The 22,436-nt window shown below is 35.2% G+C and overlaps 1 protein-coding gene across 5 annotated transcripts in view; it reads right to left on the bottom strand.

Moving 5' to 3' along the window:
* LOC143241103 (L-fucose kinase-like) overlaps window positions 1-22,436 on the bottom strand; it is a 156,547-nt gene that overhangs the window by 91,371 nt on the left and 42,740 nt on the right. For all 5 annotated transcript variants that reach the window (XM_076484653.1, XM_076484652.1, XM_076484655.1 and 2 more), the window contains 3 exons: window positions 6,933-7,013; window positions 6,192-6,311; window positions 5,727-5,910 (listed from right to left, as the gene is read on the bottom strand). In XM_076484653.1, coding sequence (XP_076340768.1) covers window positions 5,727-5,910; window positions 6,192-6,311; window positions 6,933-7,013 — 385 coding nt within the window. The remainder of the gene's footprint in view (window positions 1-5,726; window positions 5,911-6,191; window positions 6,312-6,932; window positions 7,014-22,436) is intronic.

Raw genomic sequence — 22,436 nt, 5'->3', positions numbered from 1 at the left:
TTTTCCTCAGTTAGAATCTGCATTTTTGTAGAATTACATTTACAAAAAATCTTGAAAAGTCTCTTCTTCAGTTTTAATTGTTTAGTTATATTCCTATAATCTCTCAGTATTGTTGAAATTGAGATTAAATATCTATATATCCAAAAATGTTACAAAAATACACAGGCTTTCATAGGGTGTCCTAACTTTTCTCCATGACTGTATATGACAATCTGGGAAGTTCAAATGCATATTAACTAATCAAAGCAGACTACCAACACAGATCAAAATTTAAGATATATACCTGGTAATGGACATAGCCAGTTAACCATAACATTCAAACTGTATTATTTATACTGATTAGAATATATAGTTTTGTCAGGTTGATACAGATGCTGTTAACAGGAATTTTGCTGTAAACCCAGTAACATTTCATATGGTTATGCCAACCCAAGAGGCTAAGGTTAGTTCTAAATCCACATACTAAGCTAACAATGCAGAAAAGCTGTTATAATAAAATGGTAAACATAAAATGAAAGTATAAATAGGGTAAGATAAAAGTACATATTTAACAATCTAACTTATACAATGTGTGTCTGTACCATGATAAAAGTTATATTTGGCTCAGCCTGCTTAGAAGATTTAGGTTGATTCTAAATCCATAAACTAAGATAACAATGTGCAATAATCATTATAATATTAAAAAACAATACTAAATACAAAATTAAATATAATAACCAATACTAATCAGTGATGTTGAGAAAACCCACTAGTAGAGAAAAATATATGTGTAAAAATGGCTCGTTTGGGTTGAGAAAATTTTTTACGTAGAGGAGCAAACAACGTTTCGACCTTCTTCGGTCATTGTCAGGTTCACATAGAAAGAAAGAGGTAACTGACCAGAAGCTGACCACATGTTTGAAAGGGGTTGTGTAACTAAGTGTCAGAATCTAGAGGACATAGTTAGATGTTTGAATAAATAATTTTATATTATTTATTATATTATTTTTTAATATGGTTATAAACGTGTTCCTTTGTATTGGTTTATTTTGGGCTTGAGTTGTTGTAAAAGTGAGGCTTCTTTAAATTTGCATTTGTTTATGTTTGTTTATTTATTTAGTATTTGAGTGTTTTCTTTGGTTATGTTGTGTTTATTTGACTTGCAGTGTTTGAAAACATGTGAAGGTGAATTTTTGTGTGCTTTGAATCTGATTTCCATTTTCTACTTGTTTCTCCAATATAGAAGTCGTGGCAGTTATCACATTGTATTTTATAAATAATGTTGGTGTGGTGTTTGTCAGTGTAGTTTTTACATAGCATAGACCTCAGTTTTGTGCCTGGTTTTTGAATAAATTTGGTATTAACTGGAATGTCATATTTTGTTACTAGTTTTTGCCAAATGTTGGTTATTTGTCTGCTGATGTCAGGAATATATGGTATGCAGCAGTATGTGGTTTCATGATTTTTTAATTCGTGGGGTATATTTACTTTTGTTAGTTGATTTTGCTTTTTGTCTAGGTGTGTGCGTATAATGTTTTCTTCAGTTTGTGGAGGACATTTTGTCTAATTCATCATTAATTTTATCTGGTGAACATAGTTTCACGGCTGTGTTTATTGGTTTCTTAGTATGTTGAGTTTTTGTCTTGTTTTATGTGCTGAGTCCCAAGGAATGTGAAGTCCAGTATGGGTGATTTTTCGGTGAAAAATATTTTCCTGTGAGGAAAGTAATAAGCCATGGTGCAATGGACTGACCTGTGAAGACAGCAACATTATCCAAAGACAGATCCAATTCAGCCAGCTGTGCCTAAACATGAAGGCCAAAAGAAAGAATAACAGAAGATCTATTTTGAAAAGGAATACACAAACCCAGGTGGGATGCTATAGTAAGGACTGAAGTTTTGAAGCATACAGTATAGAAAGTTGCAAGCAGCCCATGTGAAGGGAAGGTTCATGAGACTCAGTGTACAAACTTTGAACTGGAGAAGTGTGGAAAGCCCCCGCACATAGCAGAATCCACCGATGGTGAATAGAATTCAACAATTTCAAGGATGAGATCCTAGCAAAATCACAAACCAGAGACCCATAGTCCAGTTTGGATCGATTGAGGACACAATATATCTTTATCACAGAACATCTATCTGCTCGACATGTGGAATTTAAGTAAGCTTATGGTCAAAGATTAGCCCCAAGAACATTGCTGCAGGGACCACAGAATAAATATAATCAAGACAGAGCTGAGGATCGAGGTGAATACTCCATTGGTGGAAAAAGTGCATGTAAGTGGTTTTAGAGAAAGAAAAGGTAAAATTGTTTGCTGTGGTCCACATTAACAAACAATTGAGAACAGTTTGAAGCTGCTGCTCAGTAAATCTCATTCTCGACAACTCACAAAAGATGTGGAAGTAATTGACACAGAGTGCATTTGCAACGGTATAAAGAAGATGTGCAGTGATAGCATTAATCTTGTCACTGAAAAGTGTGACACTCAAAACAGAGCCATGAGAGGCTCCAAGTCCCTATTGAAACCAACAGGAAAGCATTAAGCCCACAATGACTTGAAATCACTAGTCCATCAAAACGTTTTGAATAAAAGTGAACAAAAGGCCATACAACCCATATGAGTGAAGATCTTGCAAAATGTTGTACCTCCACATAGTATTGTAAGCCTTCTTCAAGTTAAAAGAAAATGGAAACAAGATCTTGTCACTTGAGAAAGGCTTCTCCGATTGCTATTTAAAGTTGAATCAGGTAGTCCATGGTGGAGCTCTGTTGTTGAAACCCACACTGTGTTGGCAAGAGGAGGTTGTTAGATTCGAGGAACCAAACAAGACAAGCATTATCCATCCAAATAACTGAATGATAATTAAAAGGAATCTTAGGATTCTTCCCAGGCTTGAAGAACAGCAAGAAAGAAACGGCACAGAATCTTGTTATGAACATCATCACATCCAACCATGTACTGCCAGAGAAGTTTGAGTTAAACCAGTGTAAAGTGGTGATTATAGTTAGATAGACAACTGACAAAAAAGAAAGAAGGCTGATGAAGAAACAGAAGTGCTGGATGTATAAGAAAAACTCTAACTGAGAGTATCAACAATGTTCTGTACATAATAAACTTCCTGGCCACTGTCGAGCAAGATGGAAATGGGATGGGAGAGATACCTCCAATTGATAATGCTCATTACTCATTGCACTTAAATATTTTGGAAGAAAGCCTGAATGGGAGTTTAAGAAGTTAACCTTTAGTGACATCCAAGAACCCATTTTCCTGTAGTTTTCAAGCATATCATCAATCACCATGACACAGTTTTCATATTCATAACTTCATAATAAATTTTTGACCAAGTTCAATGATTTCCAGGCAGCAAGTTCTTCCTAAATGGGTTCTGTTTCAAAATCATCATCCTTCAGCACTTCCCAAATCTATGGTCCAACAGATGTATTCTTTCATTTCTGTTACAGTTATTTTTGGTTACTTGTTAAACAGATATCTGAAACAATTGCCATTTCTGTTCAATCCTTTCACAAAATTCTTCACAAGTTCCAGTTTAATATGAAGTGGGGGCAGAAACACATTTTGAGGATTCACTGAAGTCTACTACTTAGTACTGTTTCCCTGGAATATAATTCTTTCTCATTGGCCATTCCTTTTGTTTTTTAATGATCATTATCATCTTGGCTGTCCCAGATGCACAAAAACCAACATTACAAAAATATTTTTTATTATTGTTTTTTTCTATTTAACTGTTCAAGTAAATTTAATTTCACATAGTGCTGATAAAATATGGTGTTATTACAAAAACTCAAAATACAGAAGTGGTGGGCAAATTCTGACTACAATTTTGAAATCACACCACTCAAGTTTCTCCAGTAACAAAGTTTTTATTGTCCACTGAGCTATCAGTAGGCCTAATGTAATGTCTATTTGCTTTATGATAGGTATATAAAAAAGCAAGTCATATACATGGTTGTTATTAGTAGTTGAAAACAAACTTAGGAGGAAGCATTTTTTTTTAAATATTATATTGGAAAATCTAGTAAAAATTCTTTTTCAGCTGATGAAATACTAAATTCCAGTGCTTATGGTCCTCTGAGCAATGCAAAATTGTTGATGGAGGGTGAATGTAAAACTGACAATGTTAACATGTTAAAAAAATAACATAAAATATAAAAAATAAAACTGACAATGTTAACATGTTAAAAGAAATAACATAGAAGGTAATTTTGCTGTTGTTGAATAGTGATGATATACAGCCAGGTAAGGATTCTTAAGTTTTACTGATGAACTAATGATTTTATGCAAATTTATGTGAAACAAACTTTTATATAACTGTGAATTGGTAAAACACCATAATCTTTGTAGTTCATGATTATTTCAATTCATAATTATGCACATGATACTCCAATGACCATTATACAGTTTAAAAATTATTGAAAATAAAACTTGCTGATATTTCAAGATGATACTGTTACATAACATACTAATATATGTAAGCAAGCTTGTTGGTGTATGTTTTATTATGCTAATATTCCATAAACAATAATTCTTGAGCTAAAGTAGTGTATATTATAGTTTATGTATATTATTAACACTTTTGAAGAATCTTCACTCAATTTGTTCACCTGCAGATTCTTTTTCTGAAACTGTTTTTCAATAGATAAAACAAACTAAATTGCCTAAAAAAGTCTAACAGTAACTAGTGTTCACAGAGGACATGCTACTTCCATTTGTATTTAAAATAATGTTGACAGGTTTGTTATTAACTTTCCAAATACAAAGTTAATGTTAGTTTAAACCTTACACTAAGGGCTTAGTACAATATACAAGTCTGTCTACATATTTGCATATGTTAAGTATTTGTGCCATATTGATACAGCATGTGTTTATTCAAATTATTTGATAGAGTATTTTGTATACAAAAAATCAGATTTTTTCAATTAAATATTTTTGGTAAAGATGTGTTTGTGAAAATAAGAGTCTGTTTCATTACTAGACCAAGTGCAAAGTGATTTGCAATTTACAATTAAAAACTAATCTTCATCCCAAAAATCTCAAATATTATTTCCATAATCTCTAAAACCTCCTAAATACATTTCAAACATTTGTTTTCAGTATGACTTCATATTTTATGTTATTTTCTATACATTGACTATGTGTGGTTTGTCATACGACCAACCTTGTAACCATTATAAAAAATTAGAAAATAAATATAAATTATGCTTCTCTCATGCTAGAATGACTACATATTATAATATTATAAATACAAATGTTTAGTTTAAGTAACTTAAGTCTCAGAATGCTATATATTTACATATATGTTTGTTATTTTTTATTATACTGACCTTCCAGTTATGTCTATCTAACATTACATGACTTGTACTGATGTAGTGCATGTGCACTCATTACGTATTAAGCAATATACAATTGACCTTTAGTCTTTTGTGTCTTGGCTATGTTTTATTGTACTAGTATTTTGTAATATACAATCACATTTCAATTATTATACACTTTGTATTTATTACTATTTAGAAATAAATTATTAAATTATTTTTCTTAATATATAGAACAATAAACCAAGAAGAAAAACAATTATCTCTTCTCATTGCTAGACATAGTTTGGCTTGGTTTCCATTTAAAAAAAAGTTATAAACACTGTTTATGACTTATGTTTTTAACTTTTTTGTTGTTTTTCTTTCAATATTTTGTCAATCTCACTGTTTCAAAAAAGATTTACTGTTACACTTACCACAAGACATTTGAAATGCAGACAAATGATCCCATACCAAACTTCGTGCCCTTTTCATGGCTTTTATACCTTCTGTGTTGTACCCACACCGAGATGAATAGTTGGTCCAACGGTCCCCTTCTAGAAACTCTTCTCTGGATACACCTGTTGCCATGGCAAGCAAAATGTCAAAGTAGAGTGATACCTATAAATTTAGATATTGATAAATGAAAAAAATAAATAAATAAAGGCTTTCAAAAAAAACTTTAAAGCTAGCAATTAAGTTTTAGGGAAAGATATTCTGATAAAAGAAAATACACATTAAAATCTAATTTTTCTCCAACACAAACAAACTGTCATTTATGGCTTAAGATACCCTAGTTCCTATATCATATCAATAAATAATTTTATTTGTAGCTGCAACATCTCTTCAAATAAAAAGTAAGATTATTTAAAATTCAACACTACTAAGAAAATGTCTTGTACCTGCAGAGGTTCAGTTCCACTATCAACCCCAATGTAAGTACAACTATCAAGAGGTGACAGACCATGAAGAGCAAGCAGGCTTTCCACAACTTTCTCTGATAGATACACAAGTCCTGAAACCTAAAACAAGTAATGCGCTTAGTCCAGATTTTCTTAATTCCTAGTTTGAAATGTCAATCATATACATTGTCATTATCATGTGTTTTGATTTATTTTGAAATTAGCACAAAGATACTCAAGGGCTATATGTGCTAGCCATCCCTAATATAGCAGTGTAAGACTAGAGGGAAGGCAGCTAGTCATCACCACCCGCTGCCAACTCTTGGGCTACTCTTTTACAAACGAATAGTGGTAATTGCCCGTCACATTTTTCATGCCCCACAGCTGAAAGAGAGAACATGTTTTGTGTGATGGGAATTTGAACCAGCAACCCTCAGATCATTATCATGTGAAACAATTATGTTTTAGTTCATGATAAAACAGGATGTTTCAATGTAGTTTTCAGCTTTTTCTTCTTAACCTTTTTGAACTTAAGGTAAGTAGTACACCAAATTTCAAAATATGTTAATGAAAATATATAGCAGCCAAAATTTCAATTTATACAACAAAAAATATTTCATTACTACTGCTCTTCTATTTAATGATAATGCACTTATTAAACAACACAAAAATGATAAGTGTCACAGCTATCAGAAGTTACATAAATCCATAGCTCAAAACAAGAAAATCATGGCAACTCACTAGTGGAACTTTCCCATTCTCCAAACAACAATCTTGAATAATATTTAGATCCTGGCAAAACAAAATATCTTCTACATACCCCTAACAAAAAAGAAACAAAAAATGAACATTATCTATCAGTATTTAATTCAAAAGTTAAAGTGGAATATTTTTATAAATGACAAAATTTGATATGGGTAGAATACATTAATTACAACTAAAAATTAAAAAAAACGTAATGAAAGAAGATATCCATTTCATATGGCCATAGGTTTTAGTACTTCCCAACACAAATTAATAAGAGTGTACTGCTCCTATTTATCATGTCTTACTCTAAGAAACAAAACATTTTGTTAGTGGATAATTCACTTGCTATTATATATTACACATATGTATTTTTAATAATTATGAAACATCTAACCCTGTTTAATCTCTACTTTACTTAATGATGCATAATATATATATATAGGTCCACAACCCCATATCCGAAGTTCCAAAATTTGAAACGTCCTGAAAACCGAAGTTTTTTCATGAAGTGTGGAGTTGAGTCAGCTGTTATACTGACACTCCACACTCCACAAAAAAACTTAAGTTTTTAGAACTTTTCAAATTTCGGAACTTCGGATACGGGGTTATGGACCTGTATATACATCTTCTTGCTTAAACCACTTTGTTTTCTATCTTACTTCATTAGTTTCTACTTTAACTGATGCAAACCAGTGGGGAATGGTGTCCTTGATGCCCCTTGCCTTTCTCTCCTTCACATTGAAAATACTTACCCAAATTATATGAAAATTAGTGCAAACTTTCTAAATAATTTCTAGTTTCAGCTTTAAAAAATCATATAAATTGATTAAGATATGTTATCATTTATAATGTTGTGAAATGTACACATTTCACTTGAGATACTTTTATGAAAAAATTCAAATATTTAATTTTGTTTTAGAATTTAAATTTTTTTATGTTGATCTGAATATTCCATTTTATTTAATTAATCAGTTGTAACATGACTGACATTCTTTAACACATTTATACTCTTTAAGTACTCACCACTTCCATCAAACAGTCTTAAAAACACTGCAGAAATTAAAAAAGATTTAACGGTGACCTGACCTTTCAAAATGATAATAGGACAGATTAGGTTACAATATTTTTGTTAAGAATATTGTCAGTCAAAACACTTTTATTTAATGATTATACTTTACTTATGTGAGTTGCTTTAATAAAATAAGCATACCAACAATTAATATTAAATTAGAATTTGAGTTACCAGAACCTTTTGTCACTGCCTATCGTATTATCTCAACGTAATAAGATTTAACTGATATTGTAATAGAAGGAAATTCCTACAGCATTCAAACAAATATAATTTCAAAAAATATACTCTTCAAAACAAGAAACGTAAAAGGGATATTTTTTTTATTTTAAAGAGAAATATATGTAATAACGTTACAAGCTCAGAGTATGTGATGTTACACGTGTTAAGGCACTGATTGTCAGACCAAAATGACAATCAAAGTTGTGCACTTTGAGAACAGAGGAAAACATTGGATTTTTCGCCAAAACGCATTCGTGTCTAATAAATTTGTTTGAGAGATCTGTAAGTTCTGCAAGTGCAACATGTGCAAAATCCCTATAAAAGTGACGGGTTCTCGATTTCCATTATTCAGTGTTAAGCCACCGACACGCAATACAGTTACGCCAAGACTGACTGAAGCAAAACACAACAACGCCATTGGTCGCTTGGAAGCAGGCAAATCTCAATCAGATGTTGCCAGAGTTGTGAATGTCCACCCAAGCACCATCACAAGGCTATGGAATCATAACCAACAACATGGATCAACTCGTGACCATCCACGATCTGGCAGACCTCCGTGACCACGCCCGCACAAGTTCGCAACATCCGGTTACGTCACCTTTGGGATAGGACCACCACTGCGACATCTACTGCCTCAACCATACTAGGGCTCCGTAGGATTTCCGATCAGATCGTACGCAACCGTCTACGAGATTCTTAGGCCCCATGTGCAACCCATCATGGTGAACATCAACGACGTTTTCAACATGACAACGCCCGTCCTCACACAGCCTGACTCACCACTGTCTTCTTGAGACACCACAACATCAACGTTCTTTCCCAGCTCTCCAGATCACCAGATTTAAACCCCATCAAACATCTCTGGGATGAGTTGGACCGACATCTGCGACAGCGACAACTTCAACCGCAGACTCTACCTCACCTTGCAGCAGCTTTGCAGGCAGAGTGGACAGCCATTCCACAGGATGTAATTTGTCATCCCATCGCTTCCATGGGCAGGAGATGCCAAGCAGTTATTGATGCTCACGGGGGGCATACTCGTTATTGACGTTGAGTGACATTAAACTTCAACTAGTGGGCGTGGACTTCGCCTTTGCAGACATTGGATGTTCAGCAATGAATGTGCAACGTTTCACACGTCATACAGAACTACCCGGAATAAACTTGTTAACAATTTGTCTCAAATTTTGCCTTTTGCGTTTCTTTTTTTGTAGAGTATATTTTTAACCATAAAAAATACCAGATCTGAGATTTCTTCATAAGTTTCCTAACTTCTCAATGTATCCCACTCTTCTTCTCTGTATAAGCTTGGTGATAAAACCTCTCATACAACTTTATTCACTTTAGATTGGCATAAATAGTTTATAACCTGCTTCATCCAATGGTATTTAAACTTTGCCTGCAGAGAGTTTCAAATTACTTATCATAATGTCATAAGAGGGTAGGTACCAAGAGAAACAAATGGAAATAAAATCTTATGAGAAACAAAATAATAAAAATAATATTCATAGAGAATGCTAATTTTTAAGCAAATATAAACCTAAACATTTAGATAGCCCAAAAATGTTTTTTAAAAAAAGTGCATCATATACAGGTGAGATTTCTTGAAGCTATACAGAAATGTAAGTTTAAACATTTATTTTTTTTGAATTACAATTACATGTTTAACAAACTGACAAAACCTTGACGAAATGTTGAACATCTGTTATTTATAATAAAGCTTTATTCATTACCCAATCAAGTCATCTCTAATCTTTAAATACCTATTTAATTTCTACATTACTGATCACTGGACTGCAAATATATCTCACTACTTAATAAAAACACTCATGTGTAACATTTCTACTTTTATTATTAAAAGTAAACTGGTTATTACTTTACTTATTGTTGCATTGTACACATACATCTTAATACTTATGAAAAATAAGCACCTGTTTAGTTTTTGTCCTGAATTACTGTTACACTGCACTTCACTTAACAAACAGATCTGCTTACTTACTGCTTTTATTGCTAAAGTATATTAATCACATACTTACTGTTATATTAAACATATACACATTTAATGCTACACAAAAATATAAACTGATTTAGTTTCTATGTAAAAGGGTGTAAAGAAGTTAGGATACATTAATTATTAGATTATATCTGGTGGATCACACCTATATACACGTTACTTCTAACAGAAATAATACATGGTTAGCTTCTACCTTACATGCTGTAACATTACACGTATACATGTGACTTTTAACAGATACTTACATTTAGTTTTAACTTTATGTAAAATAATCTGAAAATCGATTCCTCAGGATTGTGAATGATATTTTTTTCAGATGTTCTCTTTTTAATGTAGTAAATTATACAATAGTTTAAAAATAATTGTACTTCATGGGAAAGATCCCTGATCTTCATTAAGATACTTTAAATTATATACTTACATATTAATCTTTTTATCAGTAATAGTTATTCATTTTACTATATAAATATATGTTACTATTATAATTATTCATATGAAGCATTGTTTGTGCCATCTGTAATGAAATAAATTCAAAGCAAAATATTTCTACACCAAACTGGACATATTTTACATGCATTATTCAACATTAAGTATTTCATAAAAATATATATCATATACTCTTCATTTACATTTATAAAACTCCTTGACAACTGTAAATGTGTATTTAAAAATATTAATGATAAAAATATTTATCTTTAAACCAACATGTGTTCTTGTGTTAAATGTTTTCTGTTCATTAAATACTTGACACTTTATAATAAAAGCTAAGAAAATTAGCAATATCAAATTCCAATGTTATTAAAATTTTACAGAAGAAATCAACAAAGATTATAATTTTCCTATGCTGAAAATGTAATTCAGATAAATACTTACCACTTCTCTTATAATGGATTTCTCGTTCAATGCTGCTCTCTACATGCAAAATATTTTGCTTGTCACTAGCTTTGAACTCTCACTTACACTCGCGTTTATACATGGTACAATAACACTGTGGCATGCAAATAAGTATGTCATATCCCTCCACCAATAACCTCCTGGTGCAGCTAACTCTCTCTATACTACAGAGCCCAATCTTCACTTGAAGATTAAGCAAAGAAGCATTGGAAGTGAGAAGGCAGAAGGGATGTGTGAAAAGAGGTAAGTACAAATCAGAAATTCATTTTCAATGTAAAAAATTATAACTCTGATACAATGCCTTACTTTCTCTCATATAATAACCAGAATCCCACAGTAAAACAGTGTAGGAATCAATGCAAAATTCTCTTATATGAGCACCCTTCAGAAGGTGTTCAGAAAAGATACCACAGAGTGTAAAACTGCAATGTGGAGGGACACACCAGTGGGAGACTTCACCATATCAGTACAGGTATACTCTCTGCCCACTGTAAAGTTATGTGTCACTAAATTTGGAAGAAAGGACACAAATCCAATGAATAAGTAAGATTAGAGCCCATACAATTTCCACTATAAGACACACAAGGGAAAATAGCTTCCATCCCACCATCCTAGCTAGGGTATGTGTGCAAACCCAATACAAAACCAACACAAGACCACTCAGAAACTTGACATTAGGTGACAGTAGGAAGGAGGAATGTAACATGGTAGATCAACACCAGTCCACATGGTGACATCAGGAATTTATCATCAAGACTGCAGTAGCAGAAGAAACTTTACCAGCTACATGTTTGAGGACTTATGTTTGCTGATCATACTCTAATCCAACAACAGACCATCCAGTTGGCAGGATGATGAGGGGTAACAGATAAAAGGATGAACCGTATGTGGTGCATCATCTCCAGTCCAAAATTAGGTGGCATCAGATATTTTTCATCTGATCTACTGTAGGAGGACAGTTCAAATCATATACACTGACAGAACACCACCACCTTACTCTCAAATGAGTGGAACTGATCACACCCAGGAGAATCCTTCCATGGTCTACCATCCCAGCACCTAGAAGTTGGAAATTGGTAAGAACTCCCATACTCCACTCAAGCAATGAAACACTATTATTTAAAAGTCCAGTCTCAATTTATTCAACCAGGATTGGAGGTATTAGCAGCTATCCCAACACTGCTTTACTCATTTATGATGTTAAAAAACATGTAGGTTCAAGAAGTCTAAAGAGAATTGAAACAAAAACCCTATAAGTGTTATAGGGTTTTTATTTTACTGCTTTACTCATGATAGCCATGAGTTGGTAGAGTCTGGTATACACCTTAATTATGTGGCAAAACACTATAACAAAATCTCTAGCTGTCTTGTGGAATATACCTCATCTCAAAAGTGAATGTTACAGACCATCATGGTCATACAGTGTATATTTATGGTTTAGTTTACCCTGACAGGTACAACTCAACACAGAAGAGGATCCAACAAGTAAAATGATCTTCTATAATGGAAGTAAAGAAACATAAAAAAACTTACCCATTCACAGTTGAAATTAGATGTACAGAATGGTAAGGAATGGCATCCCAAGGAGAAAGAGAAGGCTAAATGTTGAAGGTTATGAGGTGTGGTACACATAACAGTCTAGATGGTCACTAGAGTTGGAAGTTGGCAGCCAGGAAGAGGAAGGAAAGGAGAAAAACAAAAGGGAAAGAATATAAAAGGAAAACAAAAACTATCTGAAAATGGGAGAAATGGAAGATATTGATTAAGGCTGCCCAATATCTAGCAACAGTAGACATGGAAAAATTGTTGTCAAGCAGCTAAGTGAAAAATTCTGAGATGTGAAGAACACTAGAACAAGAAAAGAGATAACCACAGTGCACAAACCAATGACAAAAATGCACAATTTTCTATGATAAATTAAGAAGGGCAGATTGACTTTAAAAGAAGGGGTATCACACTTGTGGATAGTTTAGACTACTTTACAAGAAAATGGAATACCATGCTTGAAGTCAAAGTGCAGTGATGGCAACATGACACACACTTGACTGAGGTTGCCAAAGAAGGAAGCAGGAAAGTATGTCGATTGGTTGCTTGTTTGGTGTTTATCGGTGCAAAACAACTGGCTAATGGCCCTTAATTTTAAAACACAAGTAAGGTGGACAGTGTCACCATTGCCAATGATACTGTCCAGTGTCAGATGTAAACCCACTGAAAAAACATGTCTAAAATGGTGCCACAATAGCAACAACACAACAGCAAAATGTGTGCTATTTTGATTTGAATGTCACAAAGGCCACACATTGGTGCATCAGTCCCAGATAAAAGAAAATGATAAGTTAAAAGACTATGACCAATACATAGTCTAGCGAGAACAACTACTTCCTTCTGATCCTAATGGAAAAAAAACATCTATAGGGCAATAGGAAGATTGATCTGGAAAAGCTTATAATCAAGTTACTCATTCCATGTAGACTGCCAACTAGTGTAGAGCTGAGCCTTGATTGGTACGTTGGTTGGTGTAGTGTTTTATGGCAAAAAGAAACAAGACTATCTGCACCAAACATTCAGTAAAAAGTTAAATTAAAGTAAATTTAGTAAAATTCATAAAAAGAAATTAAGGTAAAACAAAACAAAATAAAAAAAAAAACATAAGTAGCTTTAAAACCACTGTTTACATTTAGTTCACAGCACTAAGGGAAAACTACAGTAATATAAGTTGTAAAGGACTTTCTATAGCATAATTGTAATTATAATAACTCACCAGGAAGATTAACAGATAAGTTCAAAAACCACTGTCAGTCACCTGAAGTTGGCTTTTCCAGTCCTGGTCCTGAGTTATTTGACATTATCACCAATTTCAGAAAGTAGAGTAATAAAATTTTAAAAGACTTGTGGAAAAATTTTAATTAGAACTTGTCAGGATGACCAATGGGTAGTTCAAACAGCAGTGTTAGTCACCTGAAGTTGGCCCTTCCAGTCCTGGTTTCAAGTTATTTGATGTTACAGACATTTTCTAATTTCAAATCAAACTAGATGAGCTTTGATTCTTAAAAAAGAATAACATGAAAAAAGGTTTAATGTATAAATTAAAAAACTTAAATAGCATTAAAAAGATTGATGGCATTTAAAAAACTAAAAACATTTCCAAGATGAATAGTGTCACCATCACCAATAACAATGACTAAGATTATGGAGAAACCTTGGGACAAAACATGTTTAAAATGATACTGTCATTGAGAGTCAAAACGATGGCAAGACAGTAAAATGTGGCTTATTGTGACCTGAGCATTACACAGACAATACACTGGTGCATCAGTCCTAGATAAAAGAATATGATGACTTATAAAACTGTGACCAATGCCTAATCTACTTAGAACAACTTCCTCTTTTAAATCCTTATGAAAACAAGATGGCCAAAGTCCAATATAGGGTTTATTTGGAAAAGATTGTTTTCATGTTGATCTCCCCAAGTTGACTGCCAAGTGGCACAGAGCCAAGCCTTGAATACAGGACCATAGTCCATGTATGGAACAGGCACAGCGGTGATAGTGCCAGAGCAGATAGATTTAGGTGCAGTGTCAGCAAGCTCGTTCCTGAATACTAACATGGCCCAGTATCCAGAAAAACTGGATAAAAGTAGATATTAAAAAAAATGGGACAGTCAGTTTTAAATATCATCAGAACAGGGTGTGAACTAATGTGAAGCGATTCCAGGGATAGTAGAGAACTAAGCAAGTAAGTATAAATAGTGCAGTTTAAGTACTGCTCAGCTTCTGTGTGACCCAGGGCAAGAGAAATGGTGTACAGTTCAGCAGTGAACACACAAGCTGTAGATGGGATTCAGCACACAACAAACCATGGCAGAGCCCACATAGTCACCTGATTTCGAACCATCAGTATAAATAAGAATGGAAAGGTAATTTGAAAGATGTTCAGCAAATAATGGTATTTGCAATTGGAAGTGTCTGCTTTTCTCAGATGACTTAAAGATAGGTCACATTTAGGGACTGTAAGAAGCCATGGTGGGATGGGCTGACCAGTGGATACACCAATATTATCCAAGAACAGACCCAATTCATCCAACTGTGCCTGAAAATAAGGCCAAAAGGAGCAATGGCAGATCATCTGTTCTGAAAAAGTGTGGCCCACAGAGGAAGGAAAACACAACCCCAGGTGGGATACTTTGGTAAGGAATGAAGATCCAAAGCATAGAGTAAAGACAGTTGAAAAGAGTGGAGATGCAAAGAAGGTTCATGAGACTTCCCCAGTTCAGAGCCAATGTCCCCGATGATGAATGATGTCCAGCATCTTTAAGGTCAAGGTCCTGGAAGAGCCATAGACCAGTGATCCATAGTTGAGTTTCAACTGGATAAGAGCACGATATATCTTTAGCACAGAACATCGATCTGCTCCCCAAGTGGTGGAAGAGTGGACATGGAGGATAGTTCAGTGCTCTTGTACATTTGACTCGTAGCTGCTTGGTGTGTGGTAGAAAGGTTAAAGATAAGCCCAAGAAATTTGTCTCAGGGACCACAGACAGCACAACTTCACCAGCATGGAGCTGGCAGCAAAAGCAAAAAATCATGCAAATGGTTTCAGAGAGGGAGAAGTTAAAGCCATTTGCTGTGGTCCACTTCAGTAAACAATTGAGGGCAGTCTGTAGCTGCCTCTCAATATACTTTATGCTTGACAACTGACATGAGTTGTAAAAAGTCATCAACATAGAGCCCATTTGCAACAGTAAGAGGGTATCAGAGACGATGCTCCGGGTATCAGTTACTTCTTGGCTGTCAGAGAGCCAGATTAAAAGGGGGACAGAATTATATTGCCCACTGACCTTTTGAATCTTGTCCCATATGACTTTAGAGCTGGTGGAAGAAGATATGCTGATAGTGAACGTAATTCAAGATTCCTTCTGACTTTGATGTTTTACCCACCGAGCATGTGCATGGGCCTGCTGGAAAGTGATGTAGTGCAAGAGTGTGAAATATCTACAAAAAAAGTATCCCAGGCCAGTTTTTGAGTTTTCAGTGCCATGTGTCAGGAATGATTCCACCACGTGTGAGGATATCATGGAAAAGTGTCAAAGTTTTAAAAATACACAGAGCAGCTGCCTGTATAATACAGTTAGTTACTGCTGCCACACAGTCGTCTGTTGATGGCTTACAGATGATGGCAGGATCAAGTTCTGTGAGAGTAGTGAAAGAGGGCCAGTGTGCCTGATCCAGCTTCTACCGGGGCACGTGGGTTGGGTAGCATCAACCATGGCCACTCTCTCTCAAGATTATAGGAAAATTATCACTGCTTCGTAGATTACTGTCAACCCTCCATGAAAAATGGGAGAATAGTAAAGGGGGAGCTAATACAGAGATCAATACCAGTAAAGGACTGACTAGGTACATGAAAATAAGTAAAACAACCAGTACTAAAATGAGAAAGATTGTGATCAAAGAGCATACCCTCTACAGAGCAACCCCTCCTATCAATATAAGCACTACCCCAGAGGGGATGATGTCCATTAAAGTACCCAAGGATTAAAAAGGGAGACAACAACTGTTCAATGAGAGCATCAAGGTCTGATTGATCACAGGTATCTCCAGGTGACAGGTAGAGAGAACAAACAGTGATGGTATGACCCAAGGAATCACGGATGGGTACGGCCTCCAAGGGTGTGTTGAGTGACAAAGGCAGGGTGGGCACATGCTGATCAACCAACAGTGCCACCCCTCCATGCACTCCTCCATCACACAGCCTGTCATTTCAGTACAAAGATGACTGTATTGGCAGGTTTCAGAACTGTTTCCTGCAAGGAAAGACATACAGGATGGTAGGAAGCAATCAGTGTTTTAATGTCATCCAGATTGAAACGTAAACCTTGACAGTTCCATTGTATCAAGGTGGCCATTTTTATTTATGTGTAGGCAAACTGAGTGGAGAACCCTTCTGTTTACGATCATGACTTTTTCTTTACTGTCTTTATTTGAGGGTCGATTGGACAGGTCTTTGCTGTTGGAAGAGGATTCCAGCAACTGAGGACATGAATGAAGGATTGTTTTGCATCTTGGGGTGGGAGAAGAAGATGTGCCCAAGGAAATGCCCCTACTCAGAACCAAAAGAAGTCAATCTTGGGATTTGCTGGGATGTACTTTAGGGGCAGAGATGGGTGTTGAGAATGATTCATCAACTTCTTTAATCATGGAGGTCAAAAGACTTTTCATTTGGTTAGAAAATGATTCTTTTAGAGGCACAGAGAGATCTATCTGCACTCCCACTGTAGTAGTGGAACAAAATACAGCAGAATATATTGGAAATTAAGTGGTGGACAGCAAATTTTGAGCCTCAAGGTAAGTAATGTTTTGAATCATTTTCAAATGCTGCACTTCTTTTTCTTCCAACCATTTAGGGCAAGAACAAAAGTAAAACGGGTGAGAGCCATTGCAACTGACACAATGTGGGTCCGCTTCACACTCATAGGCATCATGGTCCTTGCCACCACAACGAGCACATGTCAGGAAACCACAACACGATGTCTTTGAGTGACCAAACCTCTGACACTGGAAACATCGAAGAGGGTTTGGAATGTACGGCCGTACCCTGCAATTAAGATAACCTGCCTTGATGGTGGCAGATGAAGTGGTGATATGAATGTCAAAATGAGGATGTTGATCAGCAATGTAACTTCACCTTTGCGAGTGGAGATACACCTCACTGCAGAAACTCCTTGAGCGGAGAGACCAGCGAGAATCTCTGACTCGGGGACATTCTTTAAACCCCTCTCAACAATAACTCCTCATGATGAATTCAAGGTGGCATGAGGGGTAACCTCAATAGGTATATCCCCAATTGCCTTTGAATTAAAGAGGAGTTCACTGTGTTGGGTTGTGGATGTTTCCACCAATATGTCACCAGAGTGAAGCTTCTTTACTGACTTTGGAGAGCCAGTGAGTCCCTGTAGTTCCTTCTGAATAAAAAAGGGAAACATTTGCCCAAAAGGTTTGTTGGAAAGAGAATATAATATAAAAAATGAGGTACAACAGGTGTTACAGATGTTGAAGATTGCTGCGTAGAATCTTCAAGACATGGTCATTTACCTATGAACTGTTCTTTCACTATTTTATTTAGGTTTTTGTTTGGAGGATCCAAAATAAAAAAAAAAGAATATTTCGATGCCCACTGACTCCACCCACCATAGAGCCCTATGAGGAGATGCACTACAATATCAAACAAGGACAATGCAGCAATGCCAGGGTTTTCATGAGCACTATACTCAAACACTAGCATCAGATACAATGTCCACAATACCTGTTGAGAACATCCAACACTGGTACTTGGTTGACCCTAGCCCAAATGGACCAGCCGACAGACCCAAAGGGAGGGTCACCCCAAGGCTGCCCCGTCTACAGGAATTAAAAGCCAAAGTGGTGCAGTAGGGTGGACCCCTCAACCACCAGGATCTTCTCCTCCCCTTCATGGGTCACCACACACAGCAAACATAAGGGTGGATGTTTAAATCTCAAAGGAGGCAAAGTGAAAGAATAGAACCTTCCTTGGGAGGTCTCCTCACCATGTAAAGGAATCCACACTAAGGAGCTGGAATTGAATAGAGGGCTGTAGTCCATGTGTGGAATAAGCATGGCAGTGATACCACCAGAGCAGACAGATTTAGCTGCAGTGTCACCGAGCTTGTTTCTGCAAATACTGCTGTGCCCTGGTATCAAGAAAATCTGAATAGTAACTAAACATAAAAAGAAATGAGCCAGTCGTTTTGTTTACTGATGTGAACAGGGTCAGTACAAAAGAGAAACAACTCCAGGGCCAGTGGAGAGCTAAGCATGTTGATATAAATAGCACATTTGGTTTACTGCACAGCTTCTACGTGATCCAAGACATGAAAAGTGGCATGCAACTCAGCAGTAAACACAGAAACTGTAGAGGGGATCCTTTGAGCAACTACTGGTGGTAGAAGAAATACTAGTTGTGAACTTACTCAAAGAATCCTTCTGGCTTTGATATCTAACCTGCATGCACAGGCCTGCTGGAAAGCAATATTGTTCAAAATATTGGGATACCTGTGAGAGATACACTAGACACATTTTTTTTAAACCTTCCATGCCTCTTGGCAAGCAGGACTCCACTTTGAACTAAGATACCATGTCAAGATCTCAGGAATAGACTGAGCAGCTGCCTGGACTATACAATCAGTCACTACTACATGCAGTCATCTATCGGTGGCAGACAAACAATGCAGGATCAATTTTTTGAAACAGTGGTGAAAGAGGGCCAATTGTCATGGTCTAACTTCCACTGAAGCATGGATCAGATGACATCGACCATGACCTGTCTCCCTCAAAAAGATATGAAAATTGTCATTGCACAAGGATTACTGTGAACCCTTGTGAAGAGAAGATAGAAAGATCAGTGGCAGTAAAAGAAATGAAAATAAGTACAGTAAAAGCAATAAAAATAAGTACAGTAAGATCTATCTAAGCCAGAAACCTATAGAAGCTCAAAACATCAAATTTTTGCAGCATTATCTTACGATTTCTCTTAGAAAAGGCCCTCTATATGAAGGAATCTGCATAACGCAGATAGAAAACTATCTTTCACCTACCTCATATATCCACAAGTAGAATTAGAACCTGAGTAAGGTGGAAAAAATGTTTTTGATTAAATATTAATTTTGTATTTAACTAATAACACTGCACAACAAAGTTTTTGTTTATTGAACACTGTTGGGTGTTCTTTATAGATTTTTGGCTGCTGATCACGAAAACCACATCCAAATTTGCCCATTACGTACTGTTTCATCAAAATCTTCAGTTTCACCAGGACATTGCTACAATGGAAAAACGATATCAGGGCAACTGGAATCCGTCAATGCTTGCTGACTACTGTTGGACATTGCAACATGATGCACCAGGCATTGAATACAAATGCAAATCAGGAGCAAAACACTTTTAATTATGTTGAACTTAATAGCATATTAGAAACATAACTGCAATTAAATGTTAATACCGGTAAAAAGTTAACAGTCTATTTCTCAGAGTCCCTACGTGATGAAGCAAAACCAAAACTATATATGTGCATACTCACCACGTACCTGTCACAATCAGTATAAACTTTTCAGGAAACAAAAGTTTTCAAAAAAATTGTTGTGCAGTGTAATTTCTTCAAATATTAATAAATTCTTGTCTTATTAATAATTTGTTTAAATATCAATAAATTCCCTGACCTTTTTTACAGGTAGTACAGGTTAAATATATTCTGTTCTTTTTTCTGCTGTCATTATTTTTGCAGTTAAATTACACAAAAGAATGGAACAAGAAAATAGGAACATTCTACTTTTCCTAGATAATGCAACTTTTCACCCGAAAGTTCAACTTTCAAATGTTCATTTAGTCTTTCTACCTCCGTGTACAACATCAGTTCTACAGCCAATAAATAATGGAATTATACAGTGTATAAAACTGAATTACAGAAAATTGATGCTTCAGCATATTACTACAAACATGGAATACTGTAAGAGAGCATGAAAATTGGTGTGTTATATGTAATTGCATTTTTAAATCATTCGATCAAATGCATAAAAGATGAATGCGTAATAAAGTGCTTCAAAACTGTGGATTTATTCTTGATTATGGCAAAAATTGTGGAGAAGTTGTTAATTATGATGATTCTAGTGAAATCCAAACTCTGATTGAGAAGACTGATGCAGATGATTCTGCGAACGTGGAAGGTTTTGTGAACATTGACAAGAATATTTTAACAGAAACTGATGAAATTGATTTAAAATCTATTATAGAATTGCAAGATGATAACCAGAATAGTACCAGAGTCGGAACCCCATAAATGAGTACAAGTTATAACTTCTGTGATTTCTGAAGAGGAGATTCCACATGATGATGTACTAATGCATAGGAATCAGAGGCACAACAGAAGCAAGGTATGCTGATCTCAGAATGTAATTGTGCTGAAAACTGATTAGCATAGACTCTGATATATGGAAAGAGAAGGAAAATGAGTAATCTTGGAAAGAAGTACCATGCAGGAGAGAAAGAGAGGAATCATAAAACACAGAGGATACATAACATACATAGATGGAACATCAGACATCATATCAAAAAAGGCAGAGGATGGACTGGCGGTGTCCAGAGATATGACCTGGGACTGCATGACAAAGGAAGAAGGTGAAAACAGGCTGTACAAATTCTCATCATTCTGACCAGGTTCCCCAGAAAATGGTATGTCTGGCTGCATGATAGGCTCCAATCCATGACAAACTAAAACCTTCTCACCAGAAAGAATGCATGCCTGAAACCTAAGAAACTGCAGGATTAGGTTCAGTGAAGATTATTATTGTTGTAATTTAATTGTAAATTCATAATTCAAACTCAGAGTGAGAACTGTCATATGAATTTAGAGTATCTTAATAAATGGAGCTTGCAACTTATAGTCCAAAACCTGGATCTTGAAAACTACAGCAAAAATCATAACTTGGTAATATTTTTATAACTAGGTAGTATTTTTATACCTTAGCAATAAATAAAAAAACTGAAATTTTCACAAAAATATGTTTCAGAGTTAACCAATAAAAAATTACAAGGGAAAACTTCAAATATAAAACAATCAAAAAATAAACATTCAAAATATCATTTGTTTTTCTTTAACAAAACCTCATGAATGTTGTAACAGAAGAGCAAGGAACTTTCATTGAAAACTGCATCTACAATGAAATACTTCAATATTGTGCATTTTAAAACTAAATTTCAATAAAATCCTTTTTCTCATGGATGGTAAAGATTATTGAATGTGAAATGTAAGTTCATTATTGTAGAACTGTCAGAAAATTTCAGTAAAGGCCAAAGGCCTGTCTTTGAGCCACAGGCCCAATAGCCTTCAGAAGGAACTAGCAGTTATACCTGGTCAGAGGTATGTTAATGTAGAGATGAATAATTAATAAGCTGGAAACTACAAAAATAACTATTCCACAAAATCATTGAAATCTCAAAAAAAAATAATGAAATCAAACATAAGCAAAAATTAGAAATGTCTCCATGCTGTTACACCAAATCAAGAAGTGAAGATTTGGTTCTACAGTATAAAGGGAATCAGCTGTGCCATAAAGGTGTGTTGCACTCCTACTGGTAGAGGGCTGTTGCATGCTACAGTGCAGCTGTTCCTTGTGTAAACATGTAGGGTATGTGAGAGTACAAGACTAATAAGAAAAAATTATACACATAGTGGGCAGCATTGAAAAGAAAATTACAAGATATTGTATCAGAAAGAGGTTATGGTTGAT

The sequence above is a fragment of the Tachypleus tridentatus genome, chromosome 13 (genome assembly GCF_004210375.1).
Source record: "Tachypleus tridentatus isolate NWPU-2018 chromosome 13, ASM421037v1, whole genome shotgun sequence".
NCBI lineage: Eukaryota > Metazoa > Arthropoda > Merostomata > Xiphosura > Limulidae > Tachypleus > Tachypleus tridentatus.
Note: the sequence above shows the minus strand (reverse complement) of the source record. Positions and strands in the feature narration are given on the sequence as shown.